The 18,310-nt window shown below is 49.9% G+C and overlaps 1 protein-coding gene across 1 annotated transcript; it reads left to right on the top strand.

The window, feature by feature from the left end:
• The first annotated feature begins 13,345 nt into the window (after positions 1 to 13,345).
• On the top strand, positions 13,346 to 18,305 carry ELOVL1 (ELOVL fatty acid elongase 1). Its single transcript, XM_028512818.2, has 8 exons — positions 13,346 to 13,477; positions 16,104 to 16,163; positions 16,368 to 16,558; positions 16,730 to 16,810; positions 16,943 to 16,999; positions 17,084 to 17,189; positions 17,278 to 17,414; positions 17,592 to 18,305. Exons 2-8 carry the CDS (start codon positions 16,118 to 16,120, stop codon positions 17,811 to 17,813), a joined length of 840 nt encoding a protein of 279 aa, XP_028368619.1. The 5' UTR covers positions 13,346 to 13,477; positions 16,104 to 16,117; the 3' UTR covers positions 17,814 to 18,305.
• Positions 18,306 to 18,310: the final 5 nt, after the last annotated feature.

Genomic DNA, 18,310 nt, shown 5'->3' with positions numbered 1-18,310 from the left:
AGTTTCATCTTTGATTAGCTTTGGTCTGAAAGTCCTAAGGTGTGAGGAGAGCCTACTCATCCCCTTCAGCTTCCTGTTTCTGTTCTCTCATCACATTGCTTGTACTTGGGCATTTGTTCAGTGCCAGGCAGAATTATGCCAGGCTGTGGCAGCAAAGGACTGCAAAAGTGGTCCCAGATGTCACAGCCATTCTTGTTCCATAAGGACAAGAAATCCACAGAGCACACTAACCATGTTACACAGCAGCACAGGGTGTCACGTCATCGGCTCTGAGGCAATGCTTGACCTTTCTCCCACTTTCTCAGCACTGCCTTGCTGCTCTGTCAGCTCCTGCAGGTCTTCATCTGGTCTCTTCCCTTCCTGCTGGTGACGGCAAAGCTAACTGTCATCGTCATGCCTAGGGCTCACGCTGTGCTTCTCGAAAATCCCTGGCGTATTGGCAACTGCTATCCTTTATTCCACCAAAAGAATCCTTCCAGTTGAAAGGCACCAAACCCAAGTTTCTCGGTTGTCTGTGGTTAATACTGACTTCTTTCCCACCCTACTGTTTGAAATGGATTCCTGTCCTCCAAGAATGGAACTATCCTGCCCCAAGAGGAACATGAAGGACCTGATCTATATCTCGTGCACAGAAGCAAATACTCCTCATTCTGGAGGCACTCACATCTCTATGTTCTAAACTTTGGGAGTATTTGCATATATTTCTGGGTTCTCCCCTCCCCTCAGTCCTCTGGAGCACACAAACCTATGTAGCATTGCTAACTTTGGGGCCTATACAACCCAGTAACCACCTCAGTGGAGAATATGTATCTCCCACCCCTAACACACCCATTCCCTCGGGAGGGAATGTATGTATGGAGTTTCCTTTAAAGACAAGGATACGACCTGCTTGCTTGCTCAGATTCAGAATTTGCAAAAGATGGCTCTCTTGCCCTACTCCAGTAATATTCCTCAGTTTCTGACTGCTCTGTTTTGTCTGGGGGTTGCTTTTTCCTACTCTTGGGGCTCCTAGGGAGTGAGATTATCTTCCAGGTTTATGCCTAGGATGGAGAAAGAAGCAGCAGCTGTAAAATACTGAAATCTTACCACACCACTGAGTTCATCCTGCTGAAGGTGGGAGCTTACTGAATCAATACAGCTCTGTCCTAAGGTTGGAGCTGGGTCATTGTTGAAACCCCTATTCATTCATTGCCCCAGTCACCCTATTTTCTTCTCCTTCTGGTGTCTATTGCATTCTTACCTAGATAGTTTATTTCAGTTAACCTTGTACTTTCTTGGGAAACGGCCAAGGTAGACATATAGGTTGTAGCCAAATGCTCCCTCTAACACCATAAGGAATCCTGGCATTAGGACTGAGCTGGAGGGGGTGCATTGCCTACCTCCTGTCCTGCTGCTTGGGCGAAGAAGCTGAACTCTGTAGGAATGCCCCAGAGCAAGGCTGGTCCCTTTTCCCACCCCCTTCTCACCTCCCCCAGGCAGCTGGGAACAACCTCTCCCTTTGTCTGAGCTGCTTGTACAGAATAATCCTCCTATGGACAATGTATTCTCTGTGCCCTGTGGACACAGGGGCTGTATGAGCTGATCCCAGCACCAGGCAGGACAGAGGCTGAATCCTTCTAAATGACCACTCTGGGCCAAGTCCTGATTGCTGTCCAGAGAAACTAAGGGATGTATATTTTCTTTCATCTGCTTCAGGTTTGAGGGGATAACCTTTTGAAGTTTAGCAACAAGCCAAAAGTTGGGCCAGGGGCTTTGGTCCGTTTTCGGTTCGGTCCTGAGGGTTCACTGTGCCCAGCTGAGGAGGCCTGATGCGGCTCTGGCCCGACGGCCTTGGACACACAAGGGCTAACTTTTGTAAAGACTTTGCCACCCTGTTGCTGAGGCTCTCTAATTGGAACGGAAGATGAACGCCAACCCATCTGACAGGGCAACAGGGCCACAGCACCCTGTCACTTCAATATGCGTTTTGTCCCACTGGACAAACTTCCTCTCCCCTTTAACATCTCTCTCTGTTGTTCTTGAGCTCCTGCGAGTCACTGTGGCAGATCCTGGATCCCTCCTGCGGTCTCTTGCTGGGTTCGTGTGCCCTCAGCATGTCACCTACCATCAGGACACGGCATCTTGTGCAACTGTATCACGGACAAGGTGCCTGACTTCTCTGGGCCTTTGTTTTCGCACCTGAGTGGTCCCAATGTTCCTTCCCAGGTCTCAAGTCTCTGGAAATGATTCTTTTTTTTTTCTTCAGTGCATGACTGCGGTATGTAAAATAGGACAAATTTCTCTTAGATCAGCCCCCGAATCCCTCAAACTCCTACACACTGTTTCTTCTCATTAAACTTTGTCTTAATGGGTCTCAAAATTCTGTCATAGATTTTTGGTTGTTTCCATTGAAAAGTCCTGATTTTAAAAAACTAATAACTTGAAAACTGCCACACATGCACAAAAACCAAGTGGTCCACAAAACGTTCTCCCTTCCTTCTGAAGGTTTTCATGATGCATTGTAATCATTAACCAGTCTTACTATTAAACTCAGATGGCTGATTGAGACACAGAGTTCTGAGACCAGTCTTCCACCACTGATTATTCCTTTAGCCTTCTGAGCTTTCTGGGCAGACTTGGTGACTTTGCCAACTCCAGCTGCCTTCTTGCCCACTGCTTCGATGATACCCACAGCCAGTGTCTCGTGTCACAAATAACAAAACGGCCCAAAGGAGGATAGTCAGAGAAGCGTTCAACACACACGGGCCTGCCAGGAGCCATATTGACAATGGCAGCATCACCAGATTTCAAAAACTTTGGGCCATCTTCCAGCTTTTTCCCAGAGCGATAATCAGTCTCCTTTACCTCAGCAAATTTGCAAGCAATATGAGCTGTGTGACAATCCAGCACAGGTGCATGTCCAGTACTGATTTGGTCAGATAACTCATGATCATCACCTGAGCTGTGAAGCCAGCCACTACCTATTGGTGGATCATTTTTGCTGTCACCAGCCACATTGCCATAACAAATATCTTTGACAAACATGTTCTTGACATTGAAGCCAACATTATCCCCAGGAAGAGCTTTACTCAAAGCTTCACGGTGCATTTCAACAGATTTTACTTCAGTTGTTACATTGACTAGAGCAAAGGCGACCAGCATGCTGGGTTGGAGAACACCAGTCTCAACTTGGCCCACAGGGAAAGTACCAATAGCACCAGATGGGGAGACATCCTGGAGGGGCAGAGGCAGGGGCTTGAATGAGTTGGTGGCAGGATGCAATCCAAGGCTTCAAGCAGCACATTCTACTAGCACTGCTGTCTTTACAGGTGACTTTCCATCCCTTGAACCAAGGCACATTACCATCTGGCTCCAGCATGTTGTCACCATTCCAACCAGAAATTGGCACAAATGCTACTGTGTCAGGGTTGTAGCCAATTTTCTTAATGTAGGTGCAGACTTCTTTAGTAATTTCCTCATATCTCTTCTGGCTGTAGAGTGGCTCAGTGGAATCCTTTTTGTTTACATCAACAATTAGCTATTTCACACCGAGTGTGTCAGCCAGAAGGGCACGCTCACAGGTCTGCCCATTCTTGGAGATCCCTGCTTCAAACTCACCAACACTAGCAGCAACAATTGGGACAACCCAGTCAGCCTGAGATGTGTCTGGAATCACGTTTTCAATAAAGTCTCTGTGTCCTAGGGCATCAAAGATGGTCACACAATACTTGCTGGTCTTGAACTTCCACAGGCAGGTATCAATGGGGATACCACACTCTATGCTGAGCTTTCAGTTTATCCAAGACCCAGGCACACTTGAAGGAGCCCTTCCCCATCTCAGCAGCCTCCTTCTCATATTTTTCGATGGTTTTTTGTCGAGCCCGCCACATTTGTGGATCAGATGGCCAGCAGTGGTGGACTTGCCAGAATCTTCGTGTCCAGTGACTGCGATGGTGATATGAGTCTCTTCCTTTCCCATTTGGGCTTTGATCTGGTGGTGGTTTTCATGACACCTGTGCACTGGCAGCAAACCCGTTATGAAAACCCCTAGGGACTGTTCTTAAAGTTCCCCCTCTGTCACTTGTAACTGAATATACTAATACCTTTCTAGACCACTACCCTAATTTTTTGTAGCTTTCACTAATTCTCTAGTGAAAAGTCATCAAAGAGGTGGTAAGTCACCACAGAGAAACATGTATTGTGAATCACAAGTCACCTTTCCACTCTCAGGCGTCCCTCTCTGCTCCCGGGCAAGGTATACCGTACAGAGACTCTTGTAGTACAAGCAGTAAATTACGCTTTTTCCACGTGATGAGAACCTTCCCTGTTGAATCAATCTCAAAAGCCCGGGGCTGTTTCCTTTCCTACTTTCTCTCTGCCATTCCACTGCCTTCCCTTTTCTTACCCAAATTTCCCTCGCTGGTGGTCATTTCGACTCTTCTCTCGCCCACACTCACATGTAGTCTATCCTTTGTAGTCTATTCTTTTTACTAATTTCTCTGGGCTGCACCTATTTTCAAGGGTTAGTGTCCTTTCCACGTCTCTTCCTTCCTGATCCCACCTCCCCACTCACTGGCGCACAGCCATGCTTCTGAAACGAAGAGCCTGCGATCAGCGTCTCTTCGCTCACACCGCCCGTTCACCCTTCAGTCCCTGCCTGGGCTTCTTCTTCCACCGTTCCTCTGGAACTGCTTTATCATTTGTCTAACAGTAAAATCCAGGATTTTTTTTTCAGTCCTCATCTTATTTGAACTCCAGAGCATTTATCTGTGCTGGTCATTTTCTTTTCACCTCTTTCTTCTTGGCTCCTACTCCCGTGGTCATTCCTTCTCTGTGGCATTTGGCTTCTGTCCCTTTGGCTGCTTCTTGAATGTTGTCATTCTCCAGGACTCGTTCCTTAACCCTCTTTTTTCTTATTCTACCTGCTGTCTGTGACCACCACTTTCACATACCTCTTTGGTGCCTCGCGTACCTCAAATCCGATCATCCTTCCCAAATCCAATCACCCTTCCCTCCACCCCCGTTTCTTTGTTAGTTTTCCTGGGTGTGACCTAAGCCAAGTCTATGGAAGGCACTCTACGCTCGTCCCCCTTCACATCCTCAGCCCCCTCCATCCAATCAGATTCCAAATCCTATCCATTTTGTCTTCTGAATATCCATCTGTCCTGCCCTGCAGTTTAGGCCCTGGGCCTCTCACTCGAAAATTACTCAGACTCCCTGTCTCCAGTCTTGCCCACTCCAACTCATCTTCCACATGGCTGCCAAATAGCTCTTTTAGATTACAGACCTAATTGCTCCCTCGATTGAAATCCTTTTCATGATTTCCCTCCCCATGTTTCTCAAACTGGAGTCCACACACCTGGCAGGTCGGTAAGGCCAGTGCCAGGCACGCTGCGAGTCAGGATTAAATCATCCTGGAACACACATTTTACTTAAAAGTAATTTGTAACAGAGAATACAATGTTATCATTCATGTATTGTTAAGAGAAAATACACTTCAAAAAGCTCCTCCTGTAGTCATGTGTTGTTTAACAACAGACGGATGTTCTGAGAAACGTGTTGTTAGGTGATTTCATCATTGTGCAAACACACGGTGCACAAACCTAGATGGCACAGCCCACTCCCCAGCTGCGTGGTGCACAGCCTATAGCTCCTGGGCTGCTAACTTGTAAAACACGCTGCTGTACTAAATAGCTGTAGACAATTGTAATTATGTAAGCATTTGTGTATCTAAACATAGAAAAGGCACAGAAAAATACAGTATAAAAGATAAAAAATGTTTCACCTGTATAGGGCACTTACCATGAATGAAGCTTGCAGGACTGGGATTTGCTCTGAGTGAGTCCATAAGTGAGTGGCGAGTGAATGTGAAGGCCAAGGGCATGACTGGGCACTGCTGTAGGCTTTGTAAACACTGGACATCAGCGTCGCCAGAAACACGTAAGTAATGCATTGTGTTATGACATTACGATGACTATGACTCCGCGAGGTGAAAGGGCTTCTTCAGCTGCATTATAACGTTACTGGACCACCATTGTACAGGTGGCCTGTTGCTGACCAAGACATCGTTGTGTGGCACAGGCCACAGTCTGAAGGGCTGCAGGCTAAGCCACCAGATTCCCTAGGGATATTTATTTACCTCTTTTCCCCATTTTTTTGCCATTACATTCACTTCACTGGAAAACAGATTAAATTTTCTGGAAAGGCAAATATGATTCCTTGTGATCTAGTCCCCTGACTTCTTCTCCTGACTTATTTTCTATATCTATTGTCCTGCCACCCATTCTCTCCCCAAGACATACAAACAGCTTGAAGTTTCCTGAAAGTAACTGACTCTTTCCAGCCTTCATTTCTTTATTCCCACTGGTCCCTCTGTGTGGAACACTTTGCCTTATCATTCTGTCTGATGATACCCAGTCATCCTTCAAAATTCAGCTCATGAGCCACTCTGTGAAGCTTTCCAACAACCCAGTCTGTCCTCAATTCAGTGCCACTCCCACCAGGTAAGGTCAGTTACCTCCTCTTTTATGCTCCATATTTGTACCTTGTACAGTCTAACTCTAGCTCGTGCTGCCCTTTATTACCCTCCCAAGTCCAAGTACGCTAAAGTGTTTGAATCCCAGTTTTTTCACCCAAGAGTTGTATAGTCTTTGGGAAGATAATGTGCACCTGTGATGTTGCATTTGGGTTCAAAGCAAGTGCTAGTGCTAGACTGCCTGCATTTGAATCCTAGCTGTGCCCTTACTAGCTGTGTGATTTGGGGCAAGGTAATTCACTTCTCTGTGCCTCCGTTTTTTATTTGTGGGGATGATAATAATAGTGGCTATTGCACAAATTTGCTATGAAAGTTAAACAGATTAAGACATACAATGTGCTTAGAATAGTGCCTAACAATAGCAAAATCTCAATAAATATCTTCAGTGTAGTTTCTAGAACTCTGCTCTTAGTAATTGTTGCTTAAATCAATTGACCAATATTTCTTAGGAAGTAACCTCTTCCTCCCTCTGCAGCTTGTCTGTGCTCACATCTCAGGAGCTTGGCCTCAGGAAACACCCTCTATGCCCATTTCATTCCCCGCAGTGCCTCCTTAGCACCTTGCACGGAGCAGGTACTAGAACATGTTTACGCCGATTTGCCTGATATCGTGTCGTTTTTGAATCTAGTTTTGTGAATTTTCTTTCTCCCACTTAGTTGTCACCTACACACTCCTTCATTAAAGCCCAGTACGGTCTCTTAAATTGCATCATTTTGATTTGAAGCGGAATGACAAGCTCCCTCACCTGATATGCTCTGTCATCCCTCCTACACCGTCCAAACCAGGTAGACTCGGTTCCACTGTCTGCCTATGTCCTGTCCCTAAACAGGGCCTTCACCACTCGTAGATCTCTCTGTGCAGCTGTGATCAGTGCTCTCCTGGACTGTCCTTACTTACCTGGTCTGAGCTCAGGCCCTCGCGGTGGCTGTGTGTGATCCGCTGTGTGTACCACTGCCAGAGCTCCATGTCTGCCTCTCTTCCCTTCGCTCTCACCACCCGCCCTTCAGGCCTTGTTTTGCTATGGCATACCCCACTGTCCTTGCCACCAAACTAGAAACGCTCTCAGCTGTAGCCATAAGTCAGTACCTGGGGGGCAGGTGCTGTCTCACACTTCAGTGGTTCTCTCCCCTCTACTTGGAACGCCTGCCCTCTCTTTTTCCTGCTCCAAGTCCCTTGTTCACCTACTGAGCAATTCATCCTTCCAGTTCAAGTACCATTTCCTCCCCTGTACAATTGACCATTCTTAAATTATACCTCTCTGTACATTATGTACACCGGCATTACAGTACCTATAATGCCATTGCAGTTTATCCATTTACAAGTTTAGATCTAACCCCCCAAAAAGGGGGTTTAGAGCACGACCAGAATGCTTACCTATTGTGCGGCCTTAGATAAATTACTTTTCTTTCAAGGAACTCAGTCTCCACCTCTGTAAAAGGATATTATAGCACCAACCTCAGAGGCTACCTTCCACTGAACATTATTTAAAATTAAATTGAACTTGAACAACAATAAGATAACATAAATGAAAAAAGTAAAATTCAATTTAACCCCAATTTTCTACAGGATAAAAAGTCCAAGCTTCTTAGAAGGGCATACAAGGCCCTTCAGGCACATAGTCAGCACTCAAATGCTAATGATTGTTCCCTTTTTCTTTGCTTTCCTGAGCAATCTCGTTTTTGTTAAATGAGATATTAGACTCTTTCGATTGCAATGCATTACAATTACACTAGCTTAACCAAAAACAAAAAGGGGAAGCCAATTGTATTTGAGTTATGCACTTGCGGAGTGGAAGGGGAGTGGAAGGGCGGCTGGCTCTAGAGGGCTGGGGGCTCCAGCGGTGCCTAGGTTCTCTGTGTCTGCATTCCTCCGCTCTACAGCAGTGCCGCTCACCTTAGGAAGAACTCTGATTGTTCTGGCCGGATTCTGTGCCATTAGGAGCTTGGGTTGGGGGAAGGGGGAGAACATCACGATTAGTGAGCCAATGGAGTCGAGTCGGACAGGAATTCCTTAAAGGAAATGAAAACAGGGTGATGGGAAAGTATCCGAGTACAACCCAAATTAGAGCCACCATGGTCCACTTTGTAACGTTTTATCTCTACAGAGAGAGAGTCTTTAGGGTTTTTTCTTAAGCCCCGTCCTTTGTCCTAAACTTACAGCACGGTGTTTTGGGTTGCCTGCTGAATGTGCTATCTTACCTTGCACTCAGGATGTCCCACACTACCTTCATTTGCTGCATCCGACTTCACCTGGGTTATCAGCTGAACATTGCCATCCATTCTGGGTCCTCTCTCTGGTCTCTCCCCTCTTCTTCCTTCTCACTCTGACTGCTCTGTATCAGGACTCACTGTGTCCCACCTGTGCATCTCTGAGCTGGCGTTTCAGTTGGTCCTTCTTCCTCCTTTTCCTCTTTTCTAAAAAAAAAAAAAACATTTCTTTATTTTCAGGGAGAGGGGAAGGGAGGGTAAATAGAGGGAGAGAAATATCAGTGTGAAAGAGAGAGAACATCAGTTCACTGCCTGTCACAGACTTCAAGCCAGGGACCTGGCCTACCAACCCAGGCATGTACTCTTACAGGAGACTCGAACCAGCAATCCCCTGGTTTATGGGCCGGTGCTCAATCTAATGAGCCACACCAGCCAGGGCCCTAATTTTCCTCTTGATAATATAGCTCACTGTCATCAGGTGTGTCCTTGTAAAGAACAAGTACCAACCCCCTTTCTTAAAAATCTTCAGAGACACCCCCAATACAAATGAAACTCCTCCTTCTTTCATTCAAAACACTTCATGATATGGGGCCAACCTGCTTTTTAACCTTCTATCATATGTAGGCCTTTCATTCACCTTATCCGTTAGCCAAACGGAATCACTTGCAGTTCCCTACACCTGTCCTGTGCTCTCCTCCATGCCTTCACCCACGCTTTTCCCTCAGCCTACAACACCTACGTTGCTTCCGCCTTATTTGCTATGTGACCTTGGGAAGATCCTTCGGCCTTTCTGATTCTGTTCTTTTCATTTGGTAAGCAGTGATAATAATAACTTACAGAACTGAACCATAAAAGTGTGTAGAAAGCAACTGGCCCCATGCTTGCTAGAGAAAGTACTCAATAGTAAGCTACATTTTCTCTTTTCCCCTTTTGGCCCTCCTCACACATCGGCCAGATCTTGCTAACTCACTTTTTCCCATCTTGATAGCCTCCGCTGGTTTGTTCTCTACCCCAAAGCTTCCCCTTGTTTCTCTCCAGAGCTCTTCACGAAGGTTTCATCAGAGCCCTCTTCCCTCCAGCCTGAGTTTCTTTAGTTCAGTTCAGCGAACACTCCATGATGCCCATAGTGTGTTGGCATTGGCTACCCACTCTTGTCCCTGACCTCTCATGAGTTCAGGCAAACCCCCATTCTGGATGATACGATCTGTGTTTGCAAACAGTGTCTCCCTTCTGCCAGCTAGATGTCTTTCCAGCTCCTGTTTCTGCAGCCAAGGTCCCAGAACGCAGAGGATGCATTCTAGCTGGCGAAGGCCCAGGGACATGCAGAATGATTAACTGATAAACCCTTCACTGCATCCATGCTCCCCTGTCCTCACGGACTTAGCCCTCCCCTCAGCTACCCAGGGCCAGCACTGTGTAGAAAGTGCTCTTTGTCCTTTACAGGATGGGGCTGGGGAAGCTTGACACAGCCCCTAGGAAGCTGCTTCCATCTCTACCTGCCACTCCTGTTGTCCCTCAGCCTAGACTCTCAGTTCCTTTTGTCCTCAGATGATTGCCTGTCTCCCGTACTCTATTCCTTCCACTGCTCCCCCTGCTCACTCACTCACTCACTCCCACTCACCCACTCACTCACTCCCATGCAGGCACACCTTTTTCCTTTTTTTTTTTTTACCCATTACCATTCCTGTTTCTTTGATCCCACTTTAATTTTTCTGCTGAAACATAGAAAGCCTAAAATAATTATGGGAATAGAGTTGTTAGAGTTTGTACAAATGATGGTTTTCAGACCAAACCCTTGGAGAAAGTAAACCTGTGCTTTGTGGGGAAAGAGGATGGAGAAGGGCTCCTTGGAGAGCTGTGAGCCAGGAGTGAGTCAGGCAGGGTGGGACGCAGGGCAGGTTGCCACCTCACTTCCTGTGAGGGAGGAGGGGGAATTTCAGCTGTTGGATCAGGTATCCTTTCTTCGAAACAAGGGACCTTCATTCTTTCCAAGGTTGTGATTTCCTGGCTCTGGCCGGGTAGCTCAGTTGGTTAAAGGATCGAGAACAATGTCGAGATCCACCAAGGTGGCCAGTTCAGTCTCTGGCCAGGACATACACAATGAATGCATAAATCAGTGGAACAAACAGATTGAGGTTTCTCTTTCTATCTCCCCCTTCCTGTCTTTCTCTCTAAAATCAATGAAAAAGGCTGTGAGTTCCTGGACCCCTCCGGTTTCTCGTTTCTCAGCCTGCACCTGGCGTAGGGAGCCTTCACTGACTCCTCTGACTTCCAAGGGCTTCTGCCCAGCTTCCCTGCCAATGGCTCCTTTGCCCCAGTCCACTGACAAACTCACTCTTCTTTTCCACACGTTTCAGTCTGTAGGTGTATGCTGGAGCCCACTCTTTCCTCCCACACAGCATGTAAACATGCTCGAGTCCCTTCCCATTAAAACAACCATTATACTCAACCCGGAGGTGAGAGCCAGGCACTGATATGCTAAAAGCTCCCCAGGTGATTCTAGTGTTCAGCCCGGCTGAAGAAGATAAACAATAAAATTCAAACCCTGGCATAGAGTGAGTCTTCATAAACTGACTCCTGCCTAGGTTTCCTGTCCTTACCCATATGACCTCTGAGCTGGAGCCACACCAGAGTACCCAGAGCCCCCCAAACCTGCCACATCTCTAGCTTCTATGCCTTCGCACGCTTGCCTCCCCCTGCCTTCTATAAAGGGGCCTTTAATGCTCAGTGTACATGCCATTTCTGTGAAGACTTTAAGAACTAACCCCCACCTTGGGGTACGGTGTCCCGCACCCCATGCTTTCATAACCCACCAGCTGTATCTCTGTAGGAATACTCGACACATGCTACTCTAATTGTTCATGAAGTGTCTGTCTTCCCCACTAGACTGTGAGTGTTTTACAGGAACCCCACAACCATGGGGATGCCATTTTGTAGGACTTGGGGCTAAGTGGTGTGTCTCAGATATTTGAGGTTGTTTCTCCGAGGACTAGGACAGGACCTGAACCACGCGAATCTTTGCGCATGTTCATTCATGGCATCAATCAATGCTTACTGAGAGCTTGCCATGGTCTTTTGCCTATGCGCGGTCCAGCTGAATACAGAGGTAGCTGAAGTTCCCTATTACTATAATTGGCCTCTGGGACAGTTTCATTGTCTATGGTGGTCTGCTCTGTTCGTCTCTAGTCCATCTCCAGGTGGACATTGAATCCAAGATCTCTCCATAGCACTCTCAGAATAGCACTTTGTACACAGTGAGCATTTAGGAAATACTTATTAAATGAATGCTCATGCATCTACATAGAAGTGTATGCAAGCTGCTGGAGATAAAGATTTCATTTCACTAAAACCTAGTCCTCACCCCCAAGAATTCAGTCTAGTTGCTGAGTGTGTGGAAGAGGAAAAGCTGGATAGACAACTAAGTGTGTGTGTGTATTTCCAACGGACTCGGGAAAATCTCCACGGTGTCTGCCTCTTCATTCCCGAACCTTCTTAGGTCAGGCTGTATCTCTCACTGGTCTCCCTCCAACGCCCTCTTCATCCCGGCCGCCAGCGTGCAGGGGCTCGGCGGGATGGTAAACCCATGCAGGGACAGCTCTACCTCCTTCACTGCTGTGTCACCAGCCCTTAGTGCAGTCTTGCCCATGTGGGTGGTCAATGAATATTTGATGAGTATTTGATAATACAAACCTGATTACGGCCTCCTCAAAAATCTTCACTGCTTCTCCTCTGCTTCCGGGATAAAATCAAACTGTCCCATCTGACCTTCAAGCTAGTTCAGCCGCAGCCTCACTCCCCTTTTTCCCTTTTCCCTACCTGGAAGGCCAGTATGGCCAGCGATTCACTCCCTGTCCCTGCCCCAGGCCACGTGTGTGCGTGTGTGTGTTTTCAATAAAGAGTAAATTAATTACTTTATGACAGGTTAGTGTTTTCTTAAAATAAATATTGTAGAATATCAAACAGTGAAAAACAAAGCACACCTGTGCAGAGAATGCAACAAGGGTTCATCTGGACGGCTCACACTCAGCCCTTCGGACCACGCCACCTCCCACCGGCCCGGCAGGAACCCGGCAGGAACACTGCGTGCAGTGCCGAGCCGCTTTGCCCCAGGCGCTTGTGTTTTCCCACCTCCACGCCAGGGTGTTCTCTCAGCTCTTCCTAATGCTAGGGCCCTGCTCAATTGCCCTCTCCAGAGGCCACCTTGCTACTCCGGCCCACCTCTCGGGCGTCAGTCACCCTCTCTAGAGGGGGCTCTTGGAAGGAAGGGCTGAGCCCTGGAACTTTTCCCAGGGTCCTAAGCTGGGTGGGCCTGACACACACAGAAGGTGCGTTGGTCGTGTTGGCGGATTAATGACCAGAGGGACAGAATGAGGCCTTTCAAGAGCTGAGTGTCAGGAAGAAGTAGGCAACAACTCTGGCAGCCCAGGCCAGGCCGCTGCGACCTGACAGCAGCGGGCAGAGTGATGCCGAGGGAAGGGGTGGGGAGTCACGGCTGGGCGTGCTTCCTGCCCCGGAATCGGGCGTCCCTCCCTTGCTCCCGCCCTGCGGGCCCATCCCAGTCGAGGCTGGACGGCCCCTCCTGCCTCAGCCGGAGGCCCAATCAGCAGGCGCCCCCCACCCGGCCCGCCCTCTCCCCCTCTGGTGACAGAAAGTCGGCCCAGCAGATGAGGAAGTGGCAGGCAGGCTGGCCCTGGGGACTATTCTCTGGCCCTGCTCCCTTCGAGCCCTCCACTGCTGCCTGCCTGGCCCCCCACTGGTGAGTCTGGACCTCCCCTAGGCAGCCGCTCCACGTGCCCGGGCCCCCTGCCGGGCTGGCCCAGCCCAGCCCTACCCAGCCCTGCCCTGCCCAGGCTGTGGGCGAGGCTGCTGCTGGGGAGAGTGGGTGGGAGGTCCCAGCTCTCTGGGGCTGAGCCTCTCCTGCAACGTCCCTCCGGCCGGTGGACCCCATTTACTCCAACCTAGGCCTTCCTCCACCACCTCCTGGTCTTATCCTTGTCCCCTCCTTGCCCCCTCCCTTTTCTTCCCTCCTCCCTTTTCCTCCCCCTTCCTCTGCCTGTCTCCTTTTCCCTTCCATCCGTCTTAAAGGAAGGAAGAAATGGACTGAGTTCCCCCTACCAGGGACACACCCAGATTCTTCTCAGGCCAGGAGAGAGGTCCTTTCCAGCAGCCTTGAGCCGCTCCTGACCTCCAGGGTGCATGCGTGTGTGCCTGTGTGGTGGTTGAGAGAGATAACAAGCTGGCAAGCTCACATGGGTCAGGGAGGAACTGTGTGTTAGAGCACATGCTACAGCTTTTTGGGCAGGCCCTACCACAGAATAGGCAGCCAACACAAATATTACTGTGAATGAATGAATGAATGAATGATGATTGTCATCTGTGAAAAGGCACCTGTATGCTCCACCTAGGGCAGGTGTGTGCCTGCATGTGGTGTGAGTGATTTTCTTATTCCCTGCTAAGGGGGCTGTATGAGTTTATGTGTGTGACCACACTTACCTGTGACTCACACATGTGTGAGCATGAGCATTTGCACGTGGTAATGCAGGACCTATGAGGGAGGATGTGTGAGTATTTCAGGTGTGTTCACTAGTGTGAATGTAGCTTGGAGAGGTGTGAGTAGGTCTGAGTGTTAGAAACTATGCGTGTCAGAGTCCACGGAGGCTTCTTTGGGTGGTGTGGCAGAGGAGGGCAGTTGTTGCCAGCAGGAGGTGTGTGGGCTCTGTGTGTGCTAACTAACCATTGGTGAGTTCGCCATGGGGTGGGTCAGGGAGAGGCAGGTCTGTGTGAGCGGGTGTGTGTATGGGTGGACTTGGGCCTGATGGTGGTGTGGCAGCTGGGGTTGACATGGAGGTCGAGGGAGCATCTGTGAGATGTGTGCCCAGTGAGTGTGTGAGGGGCGCGTAGTGAGCCTCAGTGGATGTGTCAGAAGGTGTGTTCTTCACTCAGTACCTGCACAGGTTGTTCTCTGGCTGGGAGGAACCTGGGTGACCGGAGTGCTAGCTCTCAGAGCATCAGCTGCCTGGGCTGCTCGGGGACTGCCTTGCCCCTCTGGGACTTCCTCGGAGCTTCAGGCTCCCCTGGGTCTGGCTTTGGTGTCCCCGTGAACCCTCCCTCCACATTCCTTGGGGCTCTGAGGGGGAGAGGACTTAGCTCATTAGACTCCTCCCTGAGGGAAGGGAAGATTCCTGAGACCTCCCCCACTCCCCCACCTCCTCACATGCCACTGGCATCCCTGCCCCTCCCTGGGAGAGCAGGGTGATTGTACCCATTCTGAAGTAGGACAAACTGAGAATTTGTGGCTAGTTTAGAAGATACTGGATGTGTGTTTTTGTCAGTTCTCTTTGGGCCAAGGTTTGGGCTGGGGCTGGAGCTCTAGCAGGTTTGTGGTTCAAAACATAGAACCTTAGCCTATCTGGCTGGTCTGGGGTGGGTGGGTGGGTGGTGAGTCCCAGCTTTACTTGGGTTTCCCAATCCTCGTGGGTCCTGCTCCTCCAGGCACTGACCTGTGGCCTAGACCCACCCTCCACCCCATGTGCAGTGCAGTGGGGTGGGCGGAGGGCGGGGCTGCTGCGAGATCTAGTCAGACAGGTGGAGCTGCCAGGGCAGGAGTCTCAAAGAGCCAGGCTCGCAGAGAGGAAGGGCAAGAGGAGAGCACCGGAGAGGAGCCGAGAGGCTGGAGGTGAGAGCCCAGGAGGGCAGAGGAGAGGAGGAAGGGGCAGGAGGGACCGGGGAGGTGAGCATCCCAGAAGGGATGAAAGGGACAGGGCGGGCAGGAGGGGCTGGGAGGTGAGAGTCCTCCGGGGGTGAGGAGGGACTCTGGGGAGAGGCGAGTCCTGGAAAGGACAGGAGGGACAGGGAATGAGAGTCCTGAGGGACAGTCCCAGAAGATGAGCTTCACGAAATGGGCCAGAAGAGGTTGAAGGGGAGGATCCCTGGAGAGAAGAGAAGCCCAGAGCTGGAGAGGTGAGAGGCTTTGGTGAGGAAGGGAGAGGCAGTTCATTCTGGAGATGAGTTCTCTGTTGGTGAGATGTAAGACTTTCTAGAAAGAGATCAAAATTGAGTTTTCTTGTGGAGGAAGATGGGAGGGGAGATCGAGGAGTAAAAATCTCCAAAGAGCAGAGAGTGAAGAGAGGAGAGGAAGGTGTGGAGAGGAAGGGTGGATCAGCCCTTCCCAGGCAGGCAGGATGTGTGGGAAGCAGATGCCCCTGACAGACTGCCTCCTCTTACCCTCAGTCCCCAGCAATTCCTTCCTCTCACTGTTACATCCTTTTTGCAATGAGGCATCGGGTGTTGTCTCGTCTGATCTGTGTCCTCTCTGTGGGTCAGGGGTGGGATGGGGGGACACGGTCAGCCCTGGCTGACACCCCCCTTCCATACCTCCCCAGAGTCATTAGACAGGATGGAGGCGGTTGTGAACTTGTACCAGCAGATGATGAAGCTTGCAGGTAAGATGCTGTCCACCTGTTCTTCCTCCCTCCTGCCCTGAGGTCCCTGGATCTAGGGCTTTCTCCTAATGGAAAGTCCCTATGAACCCCTGTGACCCTTTGTGACCTGATCTCATATCTGTACACCTGGTGGGGACCCTTTGAACCCTGTGGCACTTCCTGACTCCTTTGTCCCTTCCTGGTTCCTTTAATTCTTATTCGCAGATCCCCGGATTCAGGACTACCCTTTGATGGGGTCCCCCTTGCTAATGACCTCCATTCTCCTGACTTATGTGTACTTCGTTCTCTCACTTGGGCCTCGAATCATGGCCAACCGGAAGCCCTTCCAGCTGCGTGGCTTCATGGTTGTCTACAACTTCTCACTGGTGGCACTCTCCCTCTACATTGTATATGAGGTGGGCCCCTGGGACGCCTAGGTTTTCATTCCTGCAGACAGCATAAGGGGCGGGCCTTAGAGCCAGAGCACAGCATCACCTGTCCAGAGAGGCTCAGATCCATTTCTTCAACTAGAAACCGGGAGGGACTGGGGAGGGAATGCTGGTGGTCTAATCCACACCCCATCCTAGTTCCTGATGTCTGGCTGGCTGAAAAGCTACACCTGGCGCTGTGACCCTGTGGACTATTCCAACAGCCCGGAGGCACTGAGAGTAAGTAGGAGTGGGGACTAGGCCATAAGCAGCCTGGGGATAGGAGCAATTTGGGTGTGACCTGTACTCATTGGCCAGTTCGGGGAGGCTCTAGTAGTGTGGGGGTTCTGAGACAGTCCTGACTTCTTGCAGATGGTTCGAGTGGCCTGGCTCTTCCTCTTCTCCAAGTTCATTGAGCTGATGGACACGGTGAGAATATATGAAATGTGAGAACTTGGGGTCGGGGAAGGAGAGGGCCTGATTCTGAAACTCCTTTCCCTACTATTCTCTCAGGTGATCTTTATTCTCCGGAAAAAAGATGGACAGGTGACCTTCCTACATGTCTTCCACCACTCAGTGCTTCCCTGGAGCTGGTGGTGGGGTATAAATATTGCTCCAGGTGAGTGGTGCAGGCCCCTGGGGGAAGAGAGGTAGGCACAGGGGATCAGAAGCCTCTCCCTCCTGACCCTGTTCACGTCCATTTGCAGGAGGAATGGGCTCTTTCCACGCCATGGTAAACTCCTCTGTGCATGTCATCATGTACCTGTACTATGGATTATCTGCCCTTGGCCCTGTAGCCCAGCCCTACCTTTGGTGGAAAAAGCACATGACGGCCATCCAGCTGGTAAGGGGCCTGCACCTGGCCTATAACCATCCACCCAGCATTCCTAGCCTGGGTCCTCCCTTTATCCATCTTCTCACCTTTGACCCTATCCCCCCACTCAAAGTTCCATCTTTCTCTACTCCTTTTCCCTCCAGTCCTTTCAGTATTCCCTCTGACCCTTGCCTTTCTCTATCCTAGATCCAGTTTGTCCTGGTCTCGCTGCACATCTCCCAGTACTACTTCATGTCCAGCTGTAACTACCAATACCCCGTCATTATTCACCTCATCTGGATGTACGGCACCATCTTCTTTGTGCTATTCTCCAATTTCTGGTATCAGTCTTACACCAAAGGCAAGCGGCTACCCCGTGCAGTTCAGCAAAATGGAGCTCCAGGTACTGCCAAAGTGAAGGCCAACTGAAAAACACGCTCTGGCAAGGTGCCCACCTAAGTGCCTCAGGACTGCACCTTGGGCAGCATCCGTCACTGTCCTTCCCACCTATACCTGTGACCAGGGCTTATGTGGTCAGGACTGAGCAGGGGACAAGCCTTCCCCTCCCCACAGCTGGTACACAAGGACCACAGCTTCTGTTCCTCACCCACTTCTCCCAGCCAGCCCCAGGGACGTGGCCTCATTGCCCTCTGCCACTCCAGAGCTGGGCGCTGAAAGGGCTGGACGCTTACTTCCCCCTCCCGGCCTTAAACTTGGGAGAGGAACACTCAGGGCTGGCCCCCACCAGGGTCTCGTGGCCTTTTTCCTCACACTGAAGAGGTCAGCAATAATCTGTCACTGTGGACCCAGGCTCCCTCCTTTTGCTCCCCACAGGTCAGAGTGGGTGGGAGGCCTGGGAGTACAGCCTGTGGAGGCTGCTCATTCACTTACGTCTTCATTAAAAGTGACAGAGGAAACCACTGAGG

Source organism: Phyllostomus discolor, chromosome 5 (genome assembly GCF_004126475.2).
Source record: "Phyllostomus discolor isolate MPI-MPIP mPhyDis1 chromosome 5, mPhyDis1.pri.v3, whole genome shotgun sequence".
NCBI classification, from domain to species: Eukaryota; Metazoa; Chordata; class Mammalia; order Chiroptera; family Phyllostomidae; genus Phyllostomus; species Phyllostomus discolor.
Note: the sequence above shows the minus strand (reverse complement) of the source record. Positions and strands in the feature narration are given on the sequence as shown.

What these genes read in the sequence shown, in the direction of transcription:
- ELOVL1 (XM_028512818.2), top strand. Translation starts at nt 16,118, where the DNA reads ATGGAGGCGGTTGTGAACTTGTACCAGCAGATGATGAAGCTTGCAG. An exon ending in GCAGATGATGAAGCTTGCAG is followed by an intron (nt 16,164 to 16,367) that starts GTAAGATGCTGT and finishes TCTTATTCGCAG; the next exon opens with ATCCCCGGATTCAGGACTAC. An exon ending in ACATGACGGCCATCCAGCTG is followed by an intron (nt 17,415 to 17,591) that starts GTAAGGGGCCTG and finishes TCTCTATCCTAG; the next exon opens with ATCCAGTTTGTCCTGGTCTC.